The sequence below is a fragment of the Cydia strobilella genome, chromosome 7 (genome assembly GCF_947568885.1).
Source record: "Cydia strobilella chromosome 7, ilCydStro3.1, whole genome shotgun sequence".
NCBI lineage: Eukaryota > Metazoa > Arthropoda > Insecta > Lepidoptera > Tortricidae > Cydia > Cydia strobilella.
The window spans coordinates 6,300,891-6,328,649 of record NC_086047.1 but is presented as its reverse complement, the minus strand read 5'-3'; the positions used below and the strand labels follow the sequence as shown (position 1 = coordinate 6,328,649).

Below are 27,759 nucleotides of genomic sequence, written 5' to 3'. Positions count from 1 at the left end.
CAGTTGTCAATTTTTACCACCTTATGCGCTGCGATGTTTTACTTACCCCCACTATGTACTTCGCACGGTGCCAATAGGTGCAACGAATTCAATCGATCGATCAAATGCCGCAATGTACCTGCATTCTTGCAATTATTGGGGACATCTGTGGACGCCTTAAGCTAACTTCGAGAACTTGTATTTGAAATCTGTTGATTTATATGATACTCTCACTTTATTTGTTAAATATAGCGCCAAAACTAGCGGAGGCCCAACTAATCAATGTCAAATTCGCAAGATTAAGTGTTCAGGTGGACCGCTTTACTAATAAAGCTAATGCGTTCGATGTTACTATGGCGTCACAGGTAAATATGTGTCGTTTTACTTTACATATTGAGTGAATATCGTGTTAGGTTAAATTAAAAGTTTAATTAGTTCCGACGTTCGTTCCATGTTTAAATATATATTACAGGCTGGCCCAAAAATACGTTCACAATTTGTTTACTGCGGTATATTGTTGATAAGCTTAACAAACATGTGATTGTATATCAAAGCTAAAGGAATAGTTATTTGTTATACAAGGGTGCAAAGTTGTATTTTACCCGCGAGTGTGGAATTGAAACATGAGCGTAGCGAGTGTTTCAACACACGAGAAGTAAAATACATTTGCACCCGTGTGTAACACAAAACTTTTCCCCTCACTATAGCGAGGAAAGTGCAACATCCACAGGCGGTAGATCATTTCATCACTGGAATCACTAATTTTTTTCCCCTCACTAGCTCGGAAAGCCGTCTATTATCCTTTAAAACAAGCGGGGAAAAACGCATTTTATCCACTAGTGGGGAAAGTAATTTGACCTTGGATGGAGCGTGTTTAAGTAGCTTGACAGATAATAAAACGTAAAACGCTCATGATAATGGTTCGTTCGATATTAATTATCATTAAATAAATGGTTTGAGAATCTAATAAAAAATACCAAATTTAGCTTTATTTAATAATTTAAAGTCATACTCGTAAACCTTAAAATTCCATAAGAAACGTTAGATTTTTTGTAATGATGTTAAATATAATTCTGAACGCACATGTTGAGTCGATGCAATTTCAAAACGCATCGTTGACATTTCATACGTCAGAACAGAAATGTCAACATTGTCAACAAAATTTTTACTGTTCTTCTCACCGACTCACGTAAAAATCAGAATTTCTAGTGTTTTCTGTTATAATATCGTAAAAAAATTAGTGATTCCAGTGATGAAATGATCTAACGCCTGTGGATGTTGCACTTTCCTCGCTATAGTGAGGGGAAAAGTTTTGTGTTACACACGGGTGCAAATGTATTTTACTTCTCGTGTGTTGAAACACTCGCTACGCTCATGTTTCAATTCCACACTCGCGGGTAAAATACAACTTTGCACCCTTGTATAACAAATAACTATTAAAGATAATGCGTTTTGTTTCTGTTAAAATAAAGATTGTAGTTTTTATTTCTAATGGCATTTTGTAAAAGACGAATAAGTAAGTAAAACATTCCTAAAAACCTTTTGTATATATGTATGTAAACACTTTATTGTACATAAGACAGGTTAAGATACAATTAAACAATAAGTATTCAATGTACAAAGGTGAAGTTATCCCTAGGGATTTCTTCCAGTTAACCTTTTGTCAATGTATTTTTGGGCAATCCAGTATTATTATATTACCTATTCTATTCTCTGGCTAAATAAGCTTAGTTGTTTCTTACTAAAAATGTTATCACTAAGTACTTACTTGATTCTGTTCCATTTTTAGATGGGCGACTGCCAGGAAAATGTGACACAGATGCAATATGATGTAGAGATGATCAAAGAGCGCATAGATGACCATTTAGCTCACCCAGCAGAAGACCCTGCTGGTACTTATTACCTTAATTTTTTTTTGTCTTTACTTCCCATATTTATCTTTAAATTTGGAGGATTTTTAGGGTTCCGTACCTCAAAAGAAAAAAACGGAACCCTTATAGGATCACTCGTGCGTCTGTCTGTCTGTCCGTCTGTCACAGACTATTTTCTCCGAAACTACTAGACCAATTAAGTTGAAATTTGGTATATATATGTAAGTTTGTGACCCGAAGACGGACATGTAACGTACACAAATGAATTTTAAACATGGGGGCCACTTTTGGGGGGTAAATGAGAAAATTTAAAAATAAAGTTTGTCAAACTATATCGTGTTATATATCAAATGAAAGAGCTCATTGTGAGAATTTCAAATATATTTATTTTATAATTTTAAGATAAACAGTTTAGAAGTTATTCAAGAAAATAGGCAAAAAATTACCATTCCCCCCCCCCCCCCCCCTTTTATCACCGAAACTACTGGGTCAAAAATTTTGAAAAAATACACAAAATAGATCTTTACCTATAGATCACCGGAAAACCTATTAGAAATGTGCAGTCAAGCGTGAGTCGGACTTAATTACTTAGTTTTTGATCCGACCCCTACGGGTTTTTTAAAGACATTTCACTCACGTTTCACATAAAAAATACATTGTTTAAATTGTGTAATGTACGGAACCCTTAGTTTTTTTTTATTATTGGAAAAAGGTAAGCATTTGACCACAATCTCACCTGATGGTAAGTGCCGATGCAGTCTAGGATGGAGCATGCTTATTCTTACTAGTTACAAAAAAAAGGGTTATCCTCACGTTATAAGTAATAACAATAAACTTTCAGCTGTAGCTGCGATAAAAGAAGAGTTTGCTGATATGCAGTTCAACCTAGTTGCTGCAAATAATAATCAAATGGCACTAGCAGGCGTCCAGGCACAAACTGCTGCAGATCTTACTGTATGTTAATGAAATTATATTTTTATTCAATGAGCTCAATGAGTTACGAAAATAAAATATGGCTACGCTCAAGCAGAGAGTAGGTGCATTAATTAATATTCATACAACGCCAGGGGCCCGTTTTTCGAACGATATTAGACTAATATTATTAGTCCACGAACTGTCAAAACGTATGGGTTACACCATGGCAACACACTAATAATATTAGACTAATACCGTTCGAGAAATGGGCCCCAGGTATTTCGTCGTTGTTGTTAGTAGCGCTATTTACATTGTTTGCATTTGGGACCAAAAACATCGCATTTTCCGAATAAGCCCTAACGTCATTAAAATCAGGCCTATACTTACATAATCAGACATTCCCGATGACCTTCAAATTTTCATTTCGGTTAAAATCGATAAACTGTGATTGTTCCAGAGAATTCAAAAGAGACTTGAAATGATCGGCCGAGTCAAAACTACTCGAGAGGAAGCTATAGAAGCCTTGAAGTATAAAGCGAGAGTGGTTGACGTCAATGGTTTGCTGTCAAGAGAGCAGCTGTGCGCTGTTGTTGGATTTCTGCAAGGAGAAATTCATAAGACAAAAGATCACATTGAATCCGGGGAAACTAATTGGCAGGTATACGATAACAATTCATTCCTGAAATAAAACTATTTTAATGATAAACTATCAATCAATCAATCAATCGTTTATTTGCACATAAAACATATTATAATAACATATAATATATAATAATACATTTTGATTATAGATGAGCGTTTCTTTAAAAAAATGCCACTTTCTTTAATTTTGTATTTTTCCATAAATTTTGTATTATTTCTACTCAGAATCGCAAGCTATTTCGATCCTTAAGGGATAAAAAAAAACCGACCAAGTGCAGGTCGGACTCGCGCACGAAGGGTTCCGCACCATTGCCCAAAAAACGGCAAAAAATCACGCTTGTTAAATATTTATTTTACTCTGTTTTTAGTATTTGTTGTTATAGCGACAACAGAAATACGTCATCTGTGAAAAATTTAACTGTAGATACAGCCTGGTGACAGACAGACGGACAGCGAAGTCTTAGTAATAGGGTCCCTTTGGGTATGGAACCCCAAAAAATGTCCCAAGGTGTTTTTCCTATTGTCTTGCCATTTCCCCATATACTTTATATGGCCATGGCGGTAACAAAATGGAACGATTGAAAAATGTATGGAAATTTTGGGACACTTTTTTTCTCCTATAAGGATGAAATGAAAAGGGCGCGTGATCCTGGCTAGAAATTACATAAAAGTGGCACAAAAGGTCACATAAAAAAATGGCAAAAAAAAGAAACGCTAAGATAGAATACTCTTTATTGGCACACCTCAGTAAAAGATATAGTTTTAAAAAAAAACTATTGATTTATCTTTAATCAATTGTTGCAAAAAACAGGCCGTCTTATCAGGTATATATAATCAGTTTAAAATATATCCCGGCGTTACGAAGCCTGATTACGAACTGTAATCTAAATCAGTATTAATTCATTCTTATACTTTTCAAGGTAGGTATACAGCCACCTGCGATAAAATAAGTACATGCTCGTATTATGCGTCGAAGTCCGCAAAAATATGTGACACACTCTTATTGCGCTACAAATAAGATCGTGTTAGATATTTTTGCGGCCTTTGATGCTACAGACGACCCTTGGCAAAACTATAATAGGTATATATGTCCAATTTTTTCTGCGATTACTTCACACGTTAGTTCTTTCTCAGATTACACGCTAATTCTACGTCTGTAACAAAAACAAAGTCGTTTTTAGACCATAATTGACTGTAATAAGCCTACTTCTTTTCCTCAGGTCCGGATCGATGATTTAATTACGACAAATATTAATGGAAAATGTGACCGCGTGCAAGCTTTAACTTTGAACCACTCTCTGCGCGACTATTATAGATCAATTAACGCTGAACTCATTACTATGCTTAATATTGTCGGCGATTACCCAGTTAATCTATTTAAGAAAAAATTGGACCGCGATGGCAATTGTTTATCCTGCGGAACACCTGCCGATATTAAAGTATCATACAAATATGTAGAGCTTGCAAGACGCATGTTCAAGCGACAAGTTGCTGAAATAGATGATGAGTATGACGAAATTTCGCCAAAACCTTGCGTTCCTGGGCGGCCGATACCACATCCTGTGGATACAAGGTAAAAATTAATAAATACATAATTCAAGGTACTTTCTCAAGAATCAAATAAATGTCAATGTGGGACCAACTCTATCCTTCTTATAAATGCGTTCTGAGAAAGAGAATGTTTAAAGAAATTATTTTTAACACGGTGTCACTCTAGCACTAACCCCGCAGGGCAAGGCTGATAAGGGGATACCTACCTTTACCTAGTCTGGCAATCCAATTTTGAAATTTGAAAAGGGCTGCAAATTTTAAAAAGCCGGGAAGGGTCGAGCTCCCATATAAATTTTGCATTTCGGCCCATTTCTACAGACAAAACTGGCTTAGACTATTAATATTTATTACATCTACCCGGTCTCAAGACGCTTTTTGCAGAGAGGAAACAGAAATATATTATATATATTATTTACCTGTCGTTTTTAGCATCAAGATAGTAGTGTCCAGCGAAAGTATATAACTAATAGGGAACGATATTATATAGACTAATATTATTAGTCCACAAACTGTCAAATCGTATGGGTTGCCATGACAACACACCAATAATATTAGACTAATCTTTCGAGAAATGGGCCCTAGGAAAACGACTAATACCTACCTTTATTCTGTGGATTTTGCCCCTCTATCTATATTGATCATCCAAAATAGTTTACTATGACAATCTGGTGATCGATGATGCTGTGGGCTCGATAGCTTTTGACTAATTTAATCGTCGTCGGCGTGTTGTGTGTTTAGATAAGTTTAAAATTAATAAATTGTTGTTTGCAATCCGCAGGGCATCAGTTTGCGATCGGTACTGCGGAGCTTCTGTAGGCAAAACTGTAGAAAATCTATCATCGTCATTAAGATTAGATGTTGCGGATATAAATCCAACACATATGACAGAGATGCGGAGAAAGGTAAAATTACAAAAGAAAAGGAATACTTTTGAACAATATTGTTAAATTATTGAATATATGATAGTATTGTTGAACAATAGGCCACACCTGTTGTATAACAGTTTATACAAGCGGACTGCGGTACTCTCTTTCTATATGACAGGAAATGAGTGCTTTTATACTTTATCGTGGCAGTCAACGGATGACACGATTTTATCGTCACGACACAGAGGGGGCCAAATGTAGTGTTTGTATTGTATACCTACGCAGTCGCTTTTATACTATACCGTAAGACGATACCGTAGACCACCACGATAAAGTATCAAAGCGCCCATTAGAGTTCCGCCGAAGAAGGGCGCGCGGCGCGTGGCACTAGTTATTTTGTGTTAATTCAAGTAATAATTACTTAACGCCGAGTCCAGATATTGGACCAACGTAGGCCAATCTAAGGACGCAGCTATGATGTGGAATGACATAGCAATATAACTTGCTTCCTCTAACGCATATATACGTCCCTTTAGATTGGCCTACGTTGGCCCAATATGTGGACTCGGCAATCTCGGCATAAGGGGAAAATGATTGAGCCAGGTTCTGAAAGAGCCACTTGCATTATTTTGGTAATTTCGGGACGAACTTGGTACGAGCTTTTATATTTTTTAGTGAGAAAACTGACGACCGGTCTAGCCTAGTGGGTAGTGACCCTGCCTATGAAGCCGATGGGATGGTCCTGGGTTCGAATCCCGGTAAGGGCATTTATTTGTGTGATGAGCACAGATATTTTGTTTCTAAGTCATGGATGTTTTCTATTTATGTGTTTTGCATATTATATTAATTATATATATCGTTGTCTGAGTACCCACAACACAAGCCTTCTTGAGCTTACTTATTTGTTTACTTAAAACTCCCTATGGGTGGAAGTGTATCCGCAAGGGCCCCCGAAATTATAAGATAAGATATATTTAAAACTGGGTTCCCGTCGCCTAAAATGTCTACAAAAATTGACTTGAACAAAATTCGCTCCGAAACTACCCACTGAAATGTTGTAATTTCATTTCAGGTACATTTGCCCTGCACACCGTGCACTCACTCCGAAGAAACTTTTTTTTAAATATAGTTCTTGATCAGATGCACAATAATCAAGTGTTTAAGTGGGTTGCCTACCCACTAGTGGTAGGCCGTTAGGTAGGCCTAACGGTTGACCTAATATTAACTGCTTGTGGATAAAGTAATTTGGATAATAACTGTAGGTAGTCTGTCTGTAGCAGTTTTTTATTATTTTTTACTATTTTAAGTAACCCCATACTTATTAGGTAATAGATACTTAGACAAGTATTACATTACACTTACTTTACTTGTATTTTAGAGCGTTATAATTTGAATTTTATCCAAATAAAGGAAAAGTAAAAAATACTTATACGTATAAAATTTCCGGCCCCTATCCCATAACTTTTTCTGTGAATACGATCTAGGTAATGTTACACACCAAAGGCCGCTCTTATGGCTCTACTAATAAGATCGTGTTTTTGCGGCCTTCGTTGTGTAACATATTATTGCAAGTGACTAGTGTACACCGTATACCAACGCCATCATGATAAATCACTGAAAATATGAATAATAATGTTTATAAATAGGTACATACATGATTCATACATCCTCATGTGAAACAACCCTTGGGGCCCATTTCTCGAACGATATTAGTCTAATATTATTAGTGCGTTTATTTGTTGTTATGGCAACTCATACGATTTGACAGTTCGTGGACTAATAATATTAGTCTAATACCGTTCGAGAAATGGGCCCTTGGTATGCTTTCTTGGTATCTCTCTGGCATCTCTATATTCAAAGGAGGGTGGGCTAATTGGCCCTTTTGACCAATAAGGGCAAGCCATATGACCGTCACGCTCAAGTTGTAAAACTTTAACTATGGCAGGTAGTCCCAAATCTTTGTGGGAAAAGGTTATCGCCACAAAAAGTAGTGTGAGTTGAAGGAAAAACGGCACTATTAGTCATGTTTCAACTTGTTTTTTTTTTTATACTACGTCGGTGGGAAACAAGCATATGGCCCGCCTGATGTTAAGCAGTCTCCGTAGCCTATGTACGCCTGCAACTCCAGAGGAGTTACTTGCGCGTTGCCGACCCTAACACTCCTCTCCCTCGAGCTCTGGCAACCTTACTCACCGGCAGGAACACAACACTATTAGTAGGGTCTAGTGTTATTTGGCTGCGGTTTTCTGTAATGTAGAGGTACCTCCCCAGTTGGGCTCTGCTCTACATCTGGAATGACATCCGCTGTCCTGTGCCCTACCACGCAAACCGAGATGTCATTCACAGTGCCCAAACCTCTCTTTTGGACGTAGTTTAAGGACATACCCGGGTCCATTTGTTTTTTTTTTGAACATTTATGGCGTTTCAACTTGAAACGTGACTAATAGTGCCGTTTTTTTTTCATGTTATTACCAGAGGGGCTACCGCGAACCACGTTCGACGTGTTGCCTCCCTGTCACACTTACGTATGAATTTAGGTACAAGTGCGACAGAGAAGCAACACGTCGAACGCGTTCGCGATAGACCCTTGGTAGACCCTCTGCATCTCAAACGTCTGTCACTCACGGATGTAGATATAACTTCATGCTGTCACTGTCAAATTCAAGATACGTTCGAAACTTGCCTAAATATATTGAACACGTAATATATTTTAAGTAAGTTGAATCAGTATAATTCAACAATGTGTTGTCACACTTTTTTTTTACAATAATAGTTATTAACTGTAATATACATATAATTGGTATAAACAAAATTAATCATTTCTGCTCTGAAGTTTTAACATATCATATTGCAGAATCAGAACGCACACTAAAATGTCAGTGATGGATGTCAGTGTCAGTCACTAGTGTCACTCTGTCACTACACGTACTTATGTTGTCATTTGTTGAAAGTGGATTTTAGCGTTTTCAACAATAAAAATTAACATAATTATATTTCTTTGCTATTAATAATCTAAAGAAAATTTGCACATGCCACGCATATTTATAACATATTAACATTGATTATCACCAAAATAAAGTTGTTTTAATATATAACCTATAAGAAGTGATTTCGTGTGAAAATGCACAAGAATCCAGAATTTCAGGCTGTAGTCTTGGCAGCGGGCAGAGGTTCTCGTCTGCCAGACGTTGGTGGGTCTGTATCGAAATGCCTGCTTCCAGTTGGACCGTATCCAGTGCTATGGTATTCTTTGCATTTGTTGGAGAAGATGGGCTTCCAAGGTAAGATCATATAATCAATAATATATATTTTTTGAACATATTTTAATGCAAATGAAATAATGCATTTTCATTACACAACCAATTTACTTTGATGTTTTATTACTTATGTATGTTTCATAACTTTTCAGTATATTACACATATTGCATATTTCTTGCAATATGCTATGATCAATTCAACTAAATTAATGTTTAAGAATACTTTCCCACAGAACACACGGTATTTTTAAAATTCAGCTTCAATAGAATGGTATATAATGATGTCTACCTTCTCCATTACAGAAACATTAGTTGTGGTGCTGGATGAAGACAATTCCAACATCCTCAACGCTTTAGAAAGGTGCCCACTAAAGATCAAATATGAACTCATAGTGATACCGTCGGATGACGATTGGGGCACAGCAGACACCCTCAAACACATCAGCAGCCGAGTCGTCACAGACCTCTTGGTTATCTCCGGAGATCTCATCACTAATATAAATCTCAATGAAGTGCTAAACCTGTACAGAAAGCATGATGCAGCTCTCACAGCACTATATTTCAACAATGGCCCAGAAGAGTGGATTGAACTGCCAGGTCCTAAAACTAAGGCTAAGCCTGACAGAGACCTGGTTTGCATAGATAAAGAAACCCAGAGGCTTGTTTTTGTAGCCAGTGCAAGTGACTTTGAAGATAATGTCACTCTACCACGACTCATCATAAAAAAATTCAATTCAATAAGCATGTACAGCAGGCTGCTAGACGCTCATGTCTATGTGATGAAGCACTGGGTGGTGAATTACTTAGTGGAGGCTAGTAAGTTTATTTCGCTAAAGGGGGAATTAGTGCCACACATTGTTAAGAAACAACTAAGCAAGCCAAAAAATCCATTGGATAAAAAGGGATTTTCTGAGAAAAACCTTGATATTTCTAAGGATATCTTCGACTATGCAGTGGAGCATGGCTATGAGAGCCAGATCCGAGACATGTCCCATTACAATGACCATGAGCTCGGAACAAAAGGTGTCTATTACAATGATCTACTTAGATGCTATGCACATATTGCTGAGAAGAACACTTATGGTATTCGTGTTAACACACTTTCAGCTTTTTATTTATCAAACAGTAAGGTATGTACTATTTTTAAGGTATTATATCTTAATAGCATGTAGCCCAATTATTTTAATCTGGTTTTCACTGACTACAAATAATAAATAGAATATTGGTTAATTCCAATAGAATATTATAGGACTATCAATACTACACAATTCAACCTAGTCCTTAAGCTAAGGCTTCTTTCTGTTTTGTGAACTAGGCATATGATATACACAATAGATACTTAGTTAAGGAACTTGGGAACAAATATACACATTGTTTAAACAGCCTTATCGGGATTCAAAATTCAAACGTAGGACAAATAGAAATTGCAAGCAAACTCACTACAAAGTAGACATAAGTATAATGAAGATTGGTAGGTATGATTATGATTTAATTAATTTAATTTTAATGTTAATTTTAATGTTAATTTTAATTTGAGCTGTAATTTTATTATTTAATGTAATGTGATATGATCCTAAGTTTAAACGGGAGTTTTATAGTTAAAATTGATCCTAAGTTGGTCGAAATAAATGATTTTATTATAAGTGGACATGCATTAGGCAGAGGGAATACATGTATTTCCCAAAATGATTTTGAACTTTGTTTCAGTGATATGGTTCAATTTTGCATAGGGTTAAACTAAATAACTAAGATGAGATGTAGCTAAGTTGGTGTTTCTTTCATTTCAGATACTCTCAAAATGGGAAGAGCTGACTGGTTCTCCTTTAACAGAAAGATTCTATCCAACTAGCGAAGTTAAAACGAGGCAGATAGATGAAACCTCCATAGTCGGAGACAAGAGTGTTGTCAGTGAGAAGACTTCAATCAAAAACACCATTATTGGCGCCAACTGTACTATTGATAACAAAGTTAGATTAACTAACTGTATATTAATGAATAATGTTGTAATTAAGGAAAGGTGAGTAGTATTATACACATTTTTATTAATCAGATAAGTTACCCTTTGTAATACAGTAACTTTATACATTTAGCGTTTGCGTCAAATCTGGTAGTTCTGATTTTTTGCAGACTTGCTTATGTTGTTGGCCCAATGAATAATCCTAGTTTGAGACCTTGAGCGCCGAACACAACTTTGTCAAAAAACGAAAAAACCCGCGAAAATTTCGGATTGTTTTTAGATTTAGGCGATTATAACCCTAAAGGACTCACTGTACTCACATAACCTACGAATTCGTTCAAAAAAATTATAAATTTTGAAACGCTTTATCTCAGAAACTGTTATATCTACAGAGACAATTCTAGTCTCGTATTGTAGCAAATTTGCTAAAATGCCAAACATAGATATTTATGGAAGAAATGGGAGGAGGCCTTTACCCAAACGGGATCCATACCCCAAGAAAGAAGAAAAAATAACAGAAACAACAACAGCATAAAAACATATTTTAACCAAATTTAAAAAAAAAAAAAAAAAAAAAACTAAATAATGGAAAAGAGTATGGAAACAAAGAGGCTATAATAATAATAATAATAATAATAATAATAATAATAATTGTAGCAAATTTAGTCTACTTTAAAAACGTCTTTAGAAGGTACTATCAAAAACTAGTTGTTTAGGGTTATACGAGTAATCACCCAAATCTTGAGTGGGTGAGTAATCACCCAACTTTTGACAAAGTTGCGGTCGGCGCTCGAGGTCTCAAACTTAGATTATTCATTGTATTGAGCCAACATCATAAACAAGTCTGCAAAAAATCAGAAGTACCGGATTTGACGCAAACGAAGCCCATTACAAAAGGCGACAATGTTACTGGATTATTGTGGTTGAAAGAAATATTTGTGTCACTTTCAAACAAAAGACTGCCATTGTGTGTTTGTGAGGCAGTAGTTAGTATGTTAAAGAGTTTTACCTTCATACAACACCATACATGCTTCATCTTTGTTCTATATGGCGCTATCTCTGCATATGAAACAGATCTGGGTGCGTACCCAACATGCCAATCGTTTACGCTCCATAGCGAACGAAAAACAACTGTCACTGTCGCACTTATGTGGAAGAGTGATAGAGAGACACAAAGCGTTTCTTTATCGTAGCGCAAGCGATTATCACCTTGGCTAGGCATTGGATTTTCTTCAGGCCAATCCAACCATCAAGTACACAGTACACACAAAGACATATTAGGTACCTTTTTTGGCAATTCAAATTCCATTTTAGTAAGAAATTTTAGACAGGTATAATTTCAATACAGCTAGCTAAATCTCTAGTAATGTTTGCCAGTCTTGAAATGCTACAACATACAAATTGCCTTGACCATTACGTTTGTTTCTAGTTGCGTCCTCCAAGACTGCGTAGTGTACACAGGCGCCAACGTAGAGCCCGGCTGCAACCTCACATACTGCCTCGTCGGCCCTCACCACATCGTACCTGAGTCCACCACCAGCAACCATCAGATCCTTACAGAAACTACTGACAATATGATAACGCTTGGTTAGATGTATTTGGAATTATATTTGTTATATTGTAACGGTTTTTTTTTGTACGCCGGTGTAAAAAAAACTCACGCTTTCGTTCCATAGAGGCTATGGACGCCTGTAACTCGTACCCGAAATTGTCGATTTCACTATAACAAGCTCGGCTTTTAGCAATCTTACCGACCAACATGAGTTGCGTTCTCGCGCACGAGTCCAAACTTGTCGCGCGCGAGAACGCTACTGGTACTAGCAGAGGTCTGGTAAACAAATATGCATAGTTTTGACTTATGTTGTCATCTTATTTGCTCAGGCACTTACATATAGTCTACATTACAACGATTAAAAGCAAACAATGTACGTACTTACATATTTACTAGACAAAAAATTTCACACGCTTAAAAATTAAAGATGATGTAAATGAGATTGGCAATTTTCACTTTAATTGTACAAAATTCCTGTTCATAATGATGATGATGATGATGCATTCCTGTTATCCCTCATTAGGGACGTAGGGCTCGCAGAAGAATCCTCCATTTGTCACGATCTTGAGCGAGCGGCTACTTCCAGCTCTTTCCAGTCGAGTCCAGTTGAGCCAGCCTCTTTCTCAACTGATCGCCTCCATGTAGTACATAATAACATAACAAAGAATAGACAGTGTTTTTTTATTGCCCATAAGAATATTTTTTCGTAACTTGAGATAGTTGCATACACAGAATTCATGAGAAATTAGGAACGTTTTTATGCAGCTTGAAAGGCTCTCTTTATCGTTGGAATTATGGGCCTGTACACACGTCGCCGGTAACTGCATGCGATTTGCGGTACATTGCAGGTCGGGAATGATCCCGGTACTGAATTTGGATGTCGAGAACCGGGAATTCCCGGTTCTAGAACTGATTTTGTATAGAAAACCAGTACCGTGAGCACACCCTAATTGCAGCATTTGTTCGATCGATTAAATTCGCTGCACCTACCTAGGCGGCAATTATCTTAAATCAAGCAAAGTTTTAGATCTGTATATAGTGACTCAGAAAGTGCTTCTTCATTTATAATAACAATAAAAGACTAGTTTCGTAGGTACCTACCTTTACTCGCACTACCTAATCCTTACATTCTAAAATGGATTACAGTGTCTCATCTTGACTCACTAAGTATATTCCGTGACCTGAAAGTAAATACGTATTTGTGCAGCAACAATTAGAGCCTTACGATACATATCATAAAGTCTAAATTTCCTAAACAAATTAATAGCGCCTGCTACTCATCTTTTCTCAGCTCCTAGTTTATCACAAGACACGACCATCAACAAGGAAGTGTGATGACCCTAATCGGGAGCGCTTCGTTTCCCCAATGCTGTGCAAGGCGTAATGCACTTTCGATGGATTAAAATGCACGTGACAACCCTATTGCGTGAGTTCCTATGTACACATCACTAATACATATCGAACAAGGCCCTTTTAGGGCTGTTGGAGGTCCGCTGTTTATTTTAAGTCGCAAGGACCCGCCGCCAAAAATCCAGCCCCCTTACTATCAAAGTTACACTGATTTTAAATCGACATGTTGAAATAATATGAGATATATATCAGGGATGTTGCGAATATTCGCATCCGCATCCGCAAACTTCCGCATTATTTTCAACATCCGCATCCGCATAAAATCGATGCGGAGCTTAATGCGGATGTGGAACAGGTAGGTACAGGAACGTCTTAGCGGCGGCTCAAGTGCTAGGTAATTTCGTCATTAGCCAATAGGAATCTCATTTCGTTTTTGTGATTCGTCGATCGAGCACTTTAGCCTATGACGGACAGCGACAAGAAGTGAAAAGTTTGTTTTATTTGGACTTTAGTATAGTAATGCGATTGGTGGGGCACCTATATTTCTTGTTCAAATACTAAAAGTTTCGGTGTTTTTTTGATAAAAATTACTAAAGTGTAATATTTGACGTTTTTATGTGCCTAATCTCGACATCCGCATCCGCGGATGTGAGACTTTAAAAATCCGCATCCGCGGATGTCAAAAAATCGCCATCCGCAACATCCCTGATATATATCTATGTCGGATATTAGTTTTTGTTGCTAAAAAGTAACGAGAATTCGAGAAAGTATCTTCGTTTATTCTTTTATTTGTTCTTAAAACCATTATATTGCAGCACCGTTTAAAATTACACTCTGAAATAGGCAGAATTATAATAGTGATTATAAAAGCTCAAACACGAAACCATTTCGACAGCAGTTTTCATAATTGAACTGCCGCAAGCTGTTACCTAATTGCATTGTGTTGGTAAGTAACCGAACGCTTCCTGACGCGGTTTTATAGAAGCCTAAACAGTGAACATCCTCGCTTTCGTTTGCGGTTGTCGGCCGTACATATTTCGCTAGGGTAGAAATTTTTGTCCAAAAATTTTGACGTGTTCAAACTTTAGGAATAACGCTTGCTTATTTCTTTCTCTTCTGTCTGATTTTACAAAAAAAAAACAGACTACCTAGCGCTCTATTCTTATTCTGTAGGTATAGAGCGCTAGTATATGTTCGATTGTGTACTCTACATCAAGCATAAGCAATATACAATACAAAATTCATATCTAAAAAATCCCGATTTCGTCACTCACTCACTCACTGATGATCATCAAAACCTTTAGAGTACTTCCTGAAATCCTAGGAAGCTGAAAATTGGTAGTACACATGCAACAGAAAAATTCAAAAACTTGACATTTTTAAAATAAACGGCCAGCCACATAATTTGACTAAAGTGCAGATCAGGGCTTGTATAGAGTTAGAAGCTGGGCTCTACAAGAGATCTGATAACTTTTTGACAGTGCGAGCCTTATGGTTTCATCTCGGCAACATTTTACATGAAAATGTTTTTGGTGGGATAAAATATCCGGCTCTGATGACAGACCATTCATTCTTTTCTCTCTTTTTATGAAATTATCGATGACTTTTTGAAAAGATATGGCTATCTGAAATCAGAAATCATCGCATTTATTTGTGCTAAACTATAAACATACACCAGTATAAAACAACACAGAAATATAAACATAATAAAAACAAATAAATAGTTTACCACGAAATGGTCCCGCCTCAGCATAATGCTAATCCAAATGTCAGCGCTGATCTTCCTTCGCTTCCGCTATCTCACTGATAACGCGTTGGATTTCGGCTTCGAGCTTAGGAATTGTTTTTGCTTTTTTCGCATAAACCCAAGATTTCGCAAAACCCTAAAGAATAAAAATCGCACGGCGTTAAATCGCATATCGCATGGTCTTGATCTTGGCGGCCAGTTGGCTTCTGAATTTCGTGAGAAATTGTTGCTGCAATAAATCGATTGTTTCGTGGGCGTTTTCACAATGATAACATGTTATTTTGTGTAACGCTCTATTTTTGGAACGATCATGATTAGGTAACTATGAATAGGTAAATCGTGCACTCCTATACATAGTAAGTTGGATTGTGTATCAAGCATACGAGTAGGTAAGCAATATCAAAGCATCCAAAGCATGCTTGCCATAAGCAATCATTGGAAATACGTTTAAAACAACTCACGATTGATGCTCACACGAAGTTATGCGTGGCTTACATAATTTGTTTGTTTGTTTTTGTCGTAGCCGTATATTATTGCCATTGCTCATATCACAGCGCCGTAGCAATTCGAATGCCGAATGTTATGCGAACCAGTCCAGAGATCCGAAACAAATAACTATTCGCAATAGGAGAGCGATGTGACATGTGTCATGTTATTTCATACAGTGTATACCTACAACATCTCTACACTAACACTAGGTAGCCGTCAAAACAAGGTGTTCGAACTTTGAATGTCATCATTGGATCGATATGGACGTAGGTACCTATTGTTAGTTATCATTATCACTACACCTTATTAAACCAAGTCCCCCGCCGCGTCTGTCTGTTTGTATGTATGTTCGCGATAAACACATAAACTACATCGTTTTCACCTATCATTAGAGTGATTCTTGAGGGAGGTTTACGTGTATATATTGTAGGGTCGCTAGTTTACGATACTAACATTTTCACAAATATGAAATTTGTTCTAACAAAACAGTTTGTCATTATGCTGGCCGTAATTTGCGGTTTTTGAACACATTATAGAGGGTTTATGATATGTGTAAGAAAATATGAGTTAGTAACAACCTTACGCGCGTGGAACATAAATTGTCTATATATATACATGTATGTCACGTATGTGAGAAGAGAAGTAATAAGCGGGCGAATGTTATTACCAATCATATTATTATGGTTATATAATGGTTGCATAGGTACGCGTGTGATTGGCTAACATATAATATAGGTAATAAATATAACAATTTGGTTTGATTATAATACGCAAGTACAAAAAAAACAAATTACGGAACAATCAAATTAAGTGTTAGCGTATGGTATTTAAGATGTATAAGTAATATGTAATAATGATTTAGAAGGAAGCACGATTTTAAGATTATTACTAGACTTGCCTATTAAATTAACAGGGAATAAATTATATCGCGTTCAAATAACTTATACTCTTTTAATATTTAATTCACGTTTTTCAAACATATAATAGCAGTACTCGTAGTAGTACTTAATTACTTATGATATGATGGTAGTAACTATATTTTTTCGCATCACTAACGCTTTAAACGCGACTAAAATGATGATTTGTAGGTCAAACATCAAATTTTATTTTCGCGTCGTGGTTAGGTCAGGGCCAGTTATTTCGAGGGAACATTGTCGATTTGTACTTCACACTAGTTATTTGCGAGTTATGAGCTTACGAGCGACGAGCGACACTCACTAGGACTCAACGCACTCAGCCTAAGCACTAATGACCCGTATGATAGTAAAATAAATGTTCAGGCATGTATGTCGGATTTTTTTGCTACACTGTTTACGCCTAACACCCATTGCACTAAACGCTACAACACATAGATATACATATGATATCTATGCTACAACATCACAACTACAATTGTAAAGTGTGGCGTGTGTCTGTTTTTTTTTTTAATTTCTTACCGGAAAACTTAATGTATTGAACTATCTGCTCCTAAGGGTATGCGCACACGAGCAACTTAGTCGCCAGGCGATTTCTTTATCTCTTCGACAAATAAATCGCCTTGCGACTAAGTTGCTCGTGATGCGCGCACGAGAGCGACTTTTGTGTCCGCAACTATTATATTTCTCACATCAAGCCTATACTATGGGTAAGTATGAAAGTGCGCGCATGTTGCGACGCGACAAGCGGGACACTTTCTGAGGGCCTACCGCGAACCATGTTCGACGTGTTGCCTCCCTGTCACACTTACATACGAATTTACAAGTGCGACAGAGAGGCGTCGAACGTGGTTCGCGGTAGGCCCTCTGGCCGACCGGCAACTTTTTTGTCGCCGTGCGCGCAACTTGCATTGAAACCAATAGGGAAGGAAACAGTTGCGTCGCGGGCTTGTCTCCGAACCCGCGGACAAAAAAGTCTCCCGGGAGTCGCGTCGCTCCGTGTGCGCACTTCCATACTAACCCATAGACTTGATGTGAGAGACAAAATAGTCGCGGAGACAAAAGTTGCTCGTGCGCGCATACTCTAATTTTACATGTAGGGACAAATTAAAGAACGGGTCGAAATGGCTGTTAAATTTAATGAACGTTTGTACAATTGGACACATTGGTTTGTACATGACTGTCTGCTACTAATCTTGATTAGATTATATTGCAAATAGCTCAAATTCAGAAATCAGATAATAATTGTTATTGGTAGACAGAAATGAAAGGCACATTGGCGCCACTATCGTATTGCAGCAAATAGATTGCACATTGCGTGCAGATCGAGAGGTTGCCGGTGAAGCAACGCGTGCTTATGTAAGGTTCTAGTAAACAAAATGCATGTGTAATGTGTGAACCGAGCGTACGATATACCGGGACCCGGTGCCCTTTCCAACTGGCCCCTAACCCTTTTTGCTATTACACCACCCAGGCATACCTGGTGTTCCGTGTGGTGTAATTACCCTATTAACTATGGAAATCGGTACAGGAGAGCGACGTTTGGAAATCATCAAGCGGTATTTCCGAACCGATACGACCTTCAAACCTTCAAGAGAAGAGCGTACTCCCATCTTAAAGGCCGGGAACGGACTCACAACCCCTCTGGTGTTGCGGGTGTCCATGGGCAGCGGTAATCGCTTACCATCAGGTGATCCGTCTGCCCACTTCCAATATCATAAAAAAAAAAGTGTTCGATTCCCAGTTCGCGATTGTTAAGGGGCCCACTGACTATCAGTCCGCCGGACGATATCGGCCTGTCAGTTGTTCGGAACTGTCAAATTTTTGTTCTAACTGACAGGCCGATATCGTCCGGCGAACTGATAGTCAGTGGACCCCTTTAAAAGTAAATTAAATCTTTATTTCAGTACTTATATGAAAGAAATTATGAATCCAGCTAAGAAGCATATTGGAACATTGCCAATTGATCTTATTTTGACATCAATAGCATTTCATTTAGCGTGTAGGTAGGTATATATGTATATTCTGCATCATCTCAAATGACTTTTTTGTCTAAGACGGTAATCTGTTAAACAAAAGCCATTGTCTCTTTTGTGCGAGCTGTCGGCCTTTGTGTGCCATTGTGTGTTGGCGCGTGCCACGGCGCGTGCGGCGCTGGCACACAATGGTCTACCGCTCGCACAAAAGAGACAATGGCTTTTGTTTAACATAACAGATTACCGTCTTAGATGAAAAAGTCATGCGAGAGGATGAAGACTATACATACCCGAATTTAAACTGTTGTGGAACATACTAACATTAAATAATTTCACGGTTTGTACGCAATATACGGTCGTCGTGAACGCTGCTCGCGCTATTAGTGCTTAAGAAAGGAGACCTAGGCTCTCCGAAACATGTCGCGTGAATGAATTAGTACGTACTCAAAAATGTTTCCGAGTTAGCGATGCTTAGATTGGTGTAGACCCAACTCATCACATTACTTTATTTAATTTTAATAAAATTACAACTACGTTAAAATATTACCTACTTATCATTACAATCATAGGTATTTAATTATAATATGATACGGATGGTATTTTAAAGTCAAGGTTTAGCATTTGAGTTTTCGCTCTACTTAATGTCTTTTTAGTTTTAAGACAAAACTGTTGTGGTTATTTTTGTGTTGAAATCTAGAACGCATTGTTGGAGCGATAAAGAATTTTGAAATAGTAATAGTTGGTTTTTTGTGTAGGTGTGGTGTGGGTTTGAATTGTTATCTGGATTATTTCATTGAATATTTAATCTATTCAAATAGGTAGCGATATTTAGCAGACTATAAAAAAAGACAAAATGGGATGACTTAATAACCACGTTACCTATAATACGTATAAACGGTACAACAATGTATCTATGTTAATGCAGGCTATAAATTCCTGTCCTGTTATATCATTGAAATCCATTTGGCCTCTTTCAGAAAAGAATTATCAATACCTATGTTAATTAGCCATACTAAACCTAATTGAAAATCGTGCACTCAGTACAATTTCACTTGTTAATATAATACGACAGTCCAAGATACCTCAATTCAGCTCTTAGGTATTTGTATATTTTTTCAAAAGATATATCATATTAAATATATTAATAACGGGTCACTCACGTGTTTTAAGTCGAAAACGCTCGACATGTTTCACTCCGTACCGAGGAGCGTCATCAGGAGCTTGCGGTACGGAGTGAAACATGTCGAGCGTTTTCGACTTAAAACACGTGAGTGACCCGTTATTAATATATTTAATATGTCTATGTCTCACGGAAGTTTTGTTATTAAGATATATCATAATTTACGAGACATGCATAATAATGTATATCCAAAGATACATAACACATACAGTTATTTTAACTAGCACGCACTAATTCATTCTCCCTGTAAGCGTGAACGCTGAACCACCGTAATACAATATTGTCAGATTGTCGCGTCTTTTGTAATCTTGCAGGGCATACATAACGTTCATATTACATAATAGCAACTAAGATTAATCCATGATATCGGCTGGCCATCGACATTTGATGAGTAATCAATCAAGACTTTCTTAGACCACTTGGCTCTTTTAATCTTCCCGGTAGCTCTAGCTACCCAAATAATTACTAATTATTTTTAAGCGACTCCTTAAAAAATGTCTTAATTAGACATTACGGGACGGATCAAACCGCGAGTTACAGTTTTTTAATTTATAATAGTAGTTACAATTGTATCTGACAAGGTACGAGGTGGTATAGACGTTATGATTCGATGTACACAATAGATTGTTAAAACAATTTCAGGTGTACGGTGGATGTTACAGAAAACAATTGTCGGCGAAGGAAGTTCACATCGCGAAAATACAAACAAAAAAATACTAGGTTAATTTACGGTGTTTATAATTTTATATACCTACTTTTCCCGCGCTAGATTTGTAAAAGGAAAACAATTTGTCGCAAAGTATATCACGCTAATTCTTATTTACTTAAAATAATATATTGCTGTTAATTAATAATTTTTGACAGCCAGTTTCTGCTAATTATGACTTCTCGTTTCTTATCGCTAATTCATGACAGAAAGCCCACATCATACAATATATCTTAGCAGGGACCAAAGCTGGCGGCAGTTTGAGATTAAGCCGGGACCAGACCAGGGGTAATGAAAGTGGTGCGGCATCTGCAGCCGGTCTGCGCCCGCGACAGTTGCTGGAGTACTTTCCCGCGCGACGCACGCGCACAGCACCTCGCTCGTAAACGCCCACAATTACGTGATCCCATTTAAAGCCATTCCTATTCAAAGTGTGAAAACTACATAAATTGAGCAATCCTTTGTTTTATTCGCCGAGGTTTATATTTGTGTAATCTTCAAAGTGTGCATAGCGGAAGCAGGGGGTGAACGGTAAAGATCAGCGAGCTGATTGTATACTTAGGTAAGTTTATTAGTACGGGCACACGTAACTTTAAGACGGGGTGTAATTTCATGTAATCCCCAAGAAAATAACAGTAAACGTGCTAAAGTCGACAAGATGTGGAGCAAAATACCAGTTATACAAAAACTAATAGACAACTAATTAAAAAAAATAACGATGAAAAATTTGTTTACTTTTACAATGAACATGTAGTGAAATAGGAATAAACATTGTAAATCCAGGCTTGAATAAACACTAACCGCAGTGGAATATTTTGACAAAATATGTACATTTTTGGCGGTCAGTACATGCCAAACAGTCCTCGTAACGAAAAACTGAATTACAACACGTTAACATCCGCATGAAATTATGTTTTTTAATTGTTATATAGCAATTTTTTACAAGCCTGACTTTAACCGAAACTTGATTCTGTTATTTGCTGGTCATACTTACCTATAACTTTTATGTCGGACATACACATTAACATTCTTCCAGTACCTACTCGCAAGTGGAACTTGCGGAAAGTTTTCAATGAGCTGGGAAAGTTTTCAGAAGATTCTGGGAAATATTCTCAAGCAATAAAGGACGTTTCCATTTCGGAAATAGTTTTTTTTTTTTTTTTCATGATACGGGAATCTGAAAGTTTCCGATTTTTTTCCATTTGGTATGCCACCAATAATTTAACGCTTTAAAACGACTTTATATATATATGTAATAATGGCTTCTCTGCTACCAGGGCACTTTGCCAACGTCAAGTGTATTAGAAATATAATTATAATATAACAGTAAGTCGTCGATATTCAGTCATCTGTCGACACATTCACGATGCACTGGAGGATAACTGGAGCAGCAGCAGTACAAAGTATAATGGCGGCCCAGACCACGAACCGCCGAATGATGTCCAAAGAAATAGTTATTAGCATTTCCAGAAGAATTCTTCATTAACTGCACCCATTGCGCTTGCCATTCATTGCATAATATCCTATCAAAATTATACGTTGTAAACAGCCGAATGCAAATAATAAATAATAATGCATGATCCGCCATGTTCCGTGGATCATTCGAAGTTCGAATTCCTTAAAATGACTTATTCCTTCAATGTCAAACATCTTAACTAAAACTGTTGACATAACTAAATGTCAAAGAGGCCATAAACAAATAGATGACATAATTTAAGGGAAATGTTTCCGAAAGTACCTAGGCGAGTTAGCTTGCACTAGGGATTGCAATCCGGTCCGGCGGATCCGGTAATCCGGCCGGATCCGGCACTTTACAGAAGCTACCGGGTCCGGAGCGGTACCGGGAAAATAAAAATAAGCCTACACACAGCACGCCCTGTGCGTTTTGGGTGAGGTAAAGGGGACGGGTGGAAGGCCGGCCGGAAGGTATGAGTTAAACAGAGCAAAGACCGAATGGAAAAGTTTAGATTTAGTAAAATAAGAAGATATTTAAAATGACGATGATTGAGAACAGAAGAGGATTTCCTCTTCTTTCATGTTGGTGGCACGATACGACGATTATTTAAATAGATACTGTAATAGAAGGAAAAATTAAAGGATGGGGATGTCATGGAAGGCATTTGTGACGACCGGTCTGGCCTAGTGGGTAGTGACCCTGCCTATGAAGCCGATGGTCCTGAGTTCGAATCCCGGTAAGGGCATTTATTTGTGTGATGATCACAAATATTTGTTCCTGGGTCATGGATGTTTTCTATGTATACATATAAGTATATATTTATCAATATACGTATGTATATATCATCGCCTAGTACCCATAGTACAAGCTTTGCTTAGTTTGGGACTACGAGTAGGTCGATCTGTGTAAAATTGTTCCCAAATATTTATTTATCTATTTGTGATTTAGGCTATAAAACTATTTTCTCGGATAAAAAAGAGTTTATATAATTTTCGTTTATTTGCTTAACATTATGTACAGATAAGATGGTAGAGTCAAAAGTATTATGTCCAGATAATGTCAATACCTTATAATAGTAGGCATGCAAAATAATTTAAAACTTAAAACCTATTAACATTATATTACATATATTATTATTTTGGTTAAAAGTAAAATATTTTATTTTGTTACTATAATGGATGTCAGCGTTACAAAGAATTCCATCAGTTACGAAAACTTGTCCTTTCAAGGAGTTCCAATTACCACCCTATTTTATTGTTAAAAAGTCATTTTTATTAATTTCAAATTATTGTTTTAGGAATACATAAAAAAATACCCTTTGTTTCTCATATAACCCAAAAAACTTGAAAAATATGTCATTTAATTAACTTGAATATTTAACCGGATCCGACCGGATTATGGCCAAAATCCGGCCGGTTCCGGCCGGATTGAAAATCAATCCGGTTTGCAATCCCTAGCTTGCACGTAATCTGCTCTGCATCCACGCCTCGATGCAAACGATTAAGACCACGTAATAGCTAAAATTGATTATTACGTCTACTAATTTCTCACCCAACTAGTTACCCAAACCTGTATGCAACTGGTTATAGAGATAGGTAGTTCGGTCATTGTATTTATCAAAAGTTTAGTAAACCACTTACTGAACAAAACACACCAAGTTTTTTATACAAATTCAATTCGTTCAACGGCGAATTTATTAGATTTTATTTTCGAGCTAGATACCTCTGGTATTTAAATATACCAATTTAAGAGTATCTAAGGCTCACATAAATGAATCGACAATTGGATGCAACCTTCATCTAAGATACCCAAAATGCACTTATCGGCCCCCGTTTTTACCAACGAAGCTAATATACAAATAGCCGTGTCACGTAAACAATTTACTGGCAATTTTTCTACTGCTCACTGTATATTACTATTTTTTGGCACATCTATCAATTTCTTCTTACGATTTTTTGTAAACAGCTTAAACTTTTTTACTTAACTTTAATTTTTTTGTAAACAACAGTTGCGTTTTTTCGACAGGCAGTTCCTAAGGCCACTATAGCACCTGTTAGCGTATTGTTGCTGTGTAATAGATTGCGGAAGGCAGTCAAAATCCAGCTCAATCAGACACCTGGAATTGAATCATTTTAATCCAATACCTACAATACCTAAATATAGAAACACAATACCTATATAAAGAAACATGTTTTTGTATAATAAAATATGTAATAACTTTACCTACTTACTTACAAATACTTAAAATAGCTATTATTACCCACCTAAAACGAGTGAAGCTATTACGTAAAAGCGTGGAAAAAATCAAGTACCTAAGTATTCACCTAAACAAACAGTCTAGAAACTTTAAGAGTAGTAATTTAGTTCAAGCACTTCAAGCGATACTCTCAGGTGCAGGTGAAAATTACACGTGATTTACAATACCTATAAGCTTTGTCCTTCTTTCCGAGGTAAAATCGAAAATTTACATAATGTCATAAACCTAACCGTGTCTTATTAGTCTCCAAAGTCAGACTATACCTTTTAGAATTTTGTCGTAGAAACTCAACTACACTACATATACACTGTTGTGAATTTGAATCTGTTAACTTGTTAATATGACAAGGCACTTAAATTTTGAGGCTGACCATAAAACTGCTTATTATGGATACTTTAGAGCCAGTGTTAAATGAAACAAAGCAGTTTCGTTATTGGCATCAGTAGTATTATTAATCTCTGACCTTCAGTTTAACACCTTAAACTTGCAGGTAATCTCGTACGCGTGCGCGTATATTGACGTCGCAATTTGTTACAAATGTTAATGCTGCGATGAGATAATTCCATAAGGATTGTAATTTACAACATAAATTCTACTAAATGTCTCCTATATAATAAATTGTCAACCATAACGATAGAAGCGTTTAAATCTGTAATTATGGTATGGTACTTTAAATTAAAAATTAAATGCCCTTGACATAACATAGAGTCTAGTTAAAATACTAAATAATACATATTATATGTTTTACACGACTGCATCATTACTTACTCTCGAGAGTTAAATAAGTTACACTACACTTTTGACACACCAATAACATTAACTAAACAAATTTCCCTATGGAGCAGTGATTAATATAATAACATGCCTTCTTGGCATGAAACAGGAACCATTCCAAACGATACAAGTAATAATTTATGTAGCTCACGTCCTCAGCTTGGCAGTCACATCTCTCACATAATATATTAGTATCAGAGTTAATTGCACTTCTGCCTTCCTGCTATTCTGCGGCCGATGAGAAAAAAGGGAAGTGAAATGCAAAGGCGTTTACAGCGATTTAGTTTACGCAACCGTTTGTATGCATGTGAAAAAAGTGTAATGATCTGTGTTGTTCAGTATCTTGAGCGACAATGTGCGAATTATGTATTAGATCGTTTATGGCGTATAAATAGGTTCCTACATATGTGGGTGCTTAATGCTCTTTATATTTTGATAATTGCCGTCGTTTCCACTTGTAATATCCGAGGGTGAGATTATGTAGCTAACATCGCTAACTAGCCTCGATTATGAACTGTTCTATAATATTCTTCACAGTACATATGGTGCTACTTTTTCACACCAGTGCGTAAACAGCACTTTTCGTGCATATGTCGAAAGTTTAAAGGGCCATATGTACTCTAAAACGTTGTACGATACACGTGCAAAAAGGTAATTCGCAACTCGTGTCGATTTAAAACACTCCCTGCGGTCGTGTCTTAATTTATCGCCACTCGTTTCGAACTTCCTCTTTTCCGCACTTGTATCGTAAATAACTATAGTCGTTTACTTCTTAGTGATTTTACTCATATCATGGGTTGTCCTACACCTTATAAAACAAATTCCCCCGCCGCGTCTGTCTGTATGTATGTATATTCGCGATAAACTCAAGAACTACTGAACGGATTTTCATACGGTTTTCACCTATCAATAGGGTGGTTCTTGAGGAAGGTTTAGGTGTATAAAATGTTAAGGGTTTGTGTAACCCGTGCAAGGCCGAGCCGGGCCGCTAGTTTTCTTCTAAATTAGTTACGATGTGACAGTAGAATGTTACAAACAAAGCAACGATGAATTGGTTGGACGCTACTTATTTGTCTTCTTTGTGGAATTGGTTGGATGCTACTTAATTGTCTTCTTTGTGGAATTGGTTGGACGCTACTTAATTGTCTTCTTTGTGGAATTGGTTGGACGCTACTTAATTGTCTTCCTTGTGGAATTGGTTGGACGCTACTTAATTGTCTTCTTTGTGGAATTGGTTGGACGCTACTTAATTGTCTTCCTTGTGGAATTGGTTGGACGCTACTTAATTGTCTTCTTTGTGATATTGGTTTGACGCAACTTAATTGTCTTCTTTGTGGAATTCGAATGACAATAAGTACTCGTGAAGGGTCGAATTCTACTCTTCTTGTAGGTTCACACTATAATTGCCATCTCCTTGATAGTCAACTTGCACCCAATAGGCAAAGCGGCAAGCGTCAAACAAACATGACCTGCCCTACAAAACTTAAACTCGTGTCTCAGGAAAATGTTCCCACAGGCGATACTAAAAGCTACTAAATCTTCACCGAGTTTCCACAATTTTCCTCCTAAATAAATTAAGATATTAATGATAGAGCCGTTGGAAAGTTCTAGAATTTAGTAGTTAGAAAGCGCCTTGTGTTGCAAGCAGTGTGTGTCTTGCCCAAGAGCACGTGCCGCGCGTTCGGATACCCAAGGCGACAACAAACGTTGAGTAACCGGTGATAACTGATAACGGTCGTAACATTGAACTAATTACCGAAGGCTTTGTTGGCATAAATATATTAGTAAACTTGCCCGCGGCTATTGTAGCAATCAGAGCTATAATAATTCAAGTGAGATTAGAGCATCTGTGTTTTATTTTAAAGAGCTTTGTGTACAAAGTTATTTAAGCAGGTTGTGTGTATAATACAGTAGTGGCAGGACCTTCACAAAAGTTGATAAGGTTCGAGGAGAACCACACCCTTAAATCATTTAATAAAAAGTTTAAAACCAACACAACCGTTAGGTAATTAATAAATGTCATATAACTACGAAAGAAACATCGACAAAGGCCTCTAGTGCCTAGGGCTGAGATTTGATTTGTTTCCTAGTTATCATTTTAAAATAGTTATTAACTATGCTGGATTACTTTAATAAGCCTGGCTATACATAATGGGTTAATGAATTCTGCAACATTTTAATACGTTAACACATGTAGCATATAATTAAGTGCGTTGTCTGTTTTGATTGGCGGTTATTGTACAAGGTAACTCGTGTGCTGTACTGCAATATTGGGTGCTTAACACTTGTTAATACATACATCGCCGCCCTAGTTAAAGTT

General features: G+C 37.0%; 2 protein-coding genes and 1 long non-coding RNA gene across 3 annotated transcripts in view; all 3 read left to right on the top strand.

The window, feature by feature from the left end:
• Positions 1–243: 243 nt before the first annotated feature.
• Positions 244–2,798, top strand: LOC134742725 (uncharacterized). The gene is made up of 3 exons (XR_010127959.1): positions 244–344; positions 1,769–1,871; positions 2,692–2,798. It is a non-coding gene; the product is annotated as an uncharacterized LOC134742725 (long non-coding RNA).
• A 5,951-nt stretch (positions 2,799–8,749) lies between these two features.
• LOC134743016 (translation initiation factor eIF2B subunit gamma) lies at positions 8,750–12,662 on the top strand. The gene is made up of 4 exons (XM_063676282.1): positions 8,750–9,105; positions 9,385–10,211; positions 10,869–11,098; positions 12,468–12,662. Exons 1-4 carry the CDS (start codon positions 8,946–8,948, stop codon positions 12,628–12,630), a joined length of 1,380 nt encoding a protein of 459 aa, XP_063532352.1. The 5' UTR covers positions 8,750–8,945; the 3' UTR covers positions 12,631–12,662.
• Positions 12,663–21,265: 8,603 nt separating this feature from the next.
• LOC134743015 (pancreatic triacylglycerol lipase-like) overlaps positions 21,266–27,759 on the top strand; it is a 53,968-nt gene continuing 47,474 nt past the window's right edge. Inside the window, exon 1 of the mRNA XM_063676281.1 lies at positions 21,266–21,514. The gene's annotated coding sequence lies outside the window, so the exon portion shown is untranslated. The remainder of the gene's footprint in view (positions 21,515–27,759) is intronic.

What these genes read in the sequence shown, in the direction of transcription:
- LOC134743016 (XM_063676282.1), top strand. Translation starts at nt 8,946, where the DNA reads ATGCACAAGAATCCAGAATTTCAGGCTGTAGTCTTGGCAGCGGGCAGA. An exon ending in GGAGAAGATGGGCTTCCAAG is followed by an intron (nt 9,106 to 9,384) that starts GTAAGATCATAT and finishes TCTCCATTACAG; the next exon opens with AAACATTAGTTGTGGTGCTG. An exon ending in TTTATTTATCAAACAGTAAG is followed by an intron (nt 10,212 to 10,868) that starts GTATGTACTATT and finishes CTTTCATTTCAG; the next exon opens with ATACTCTCAAAATGGGAAGA.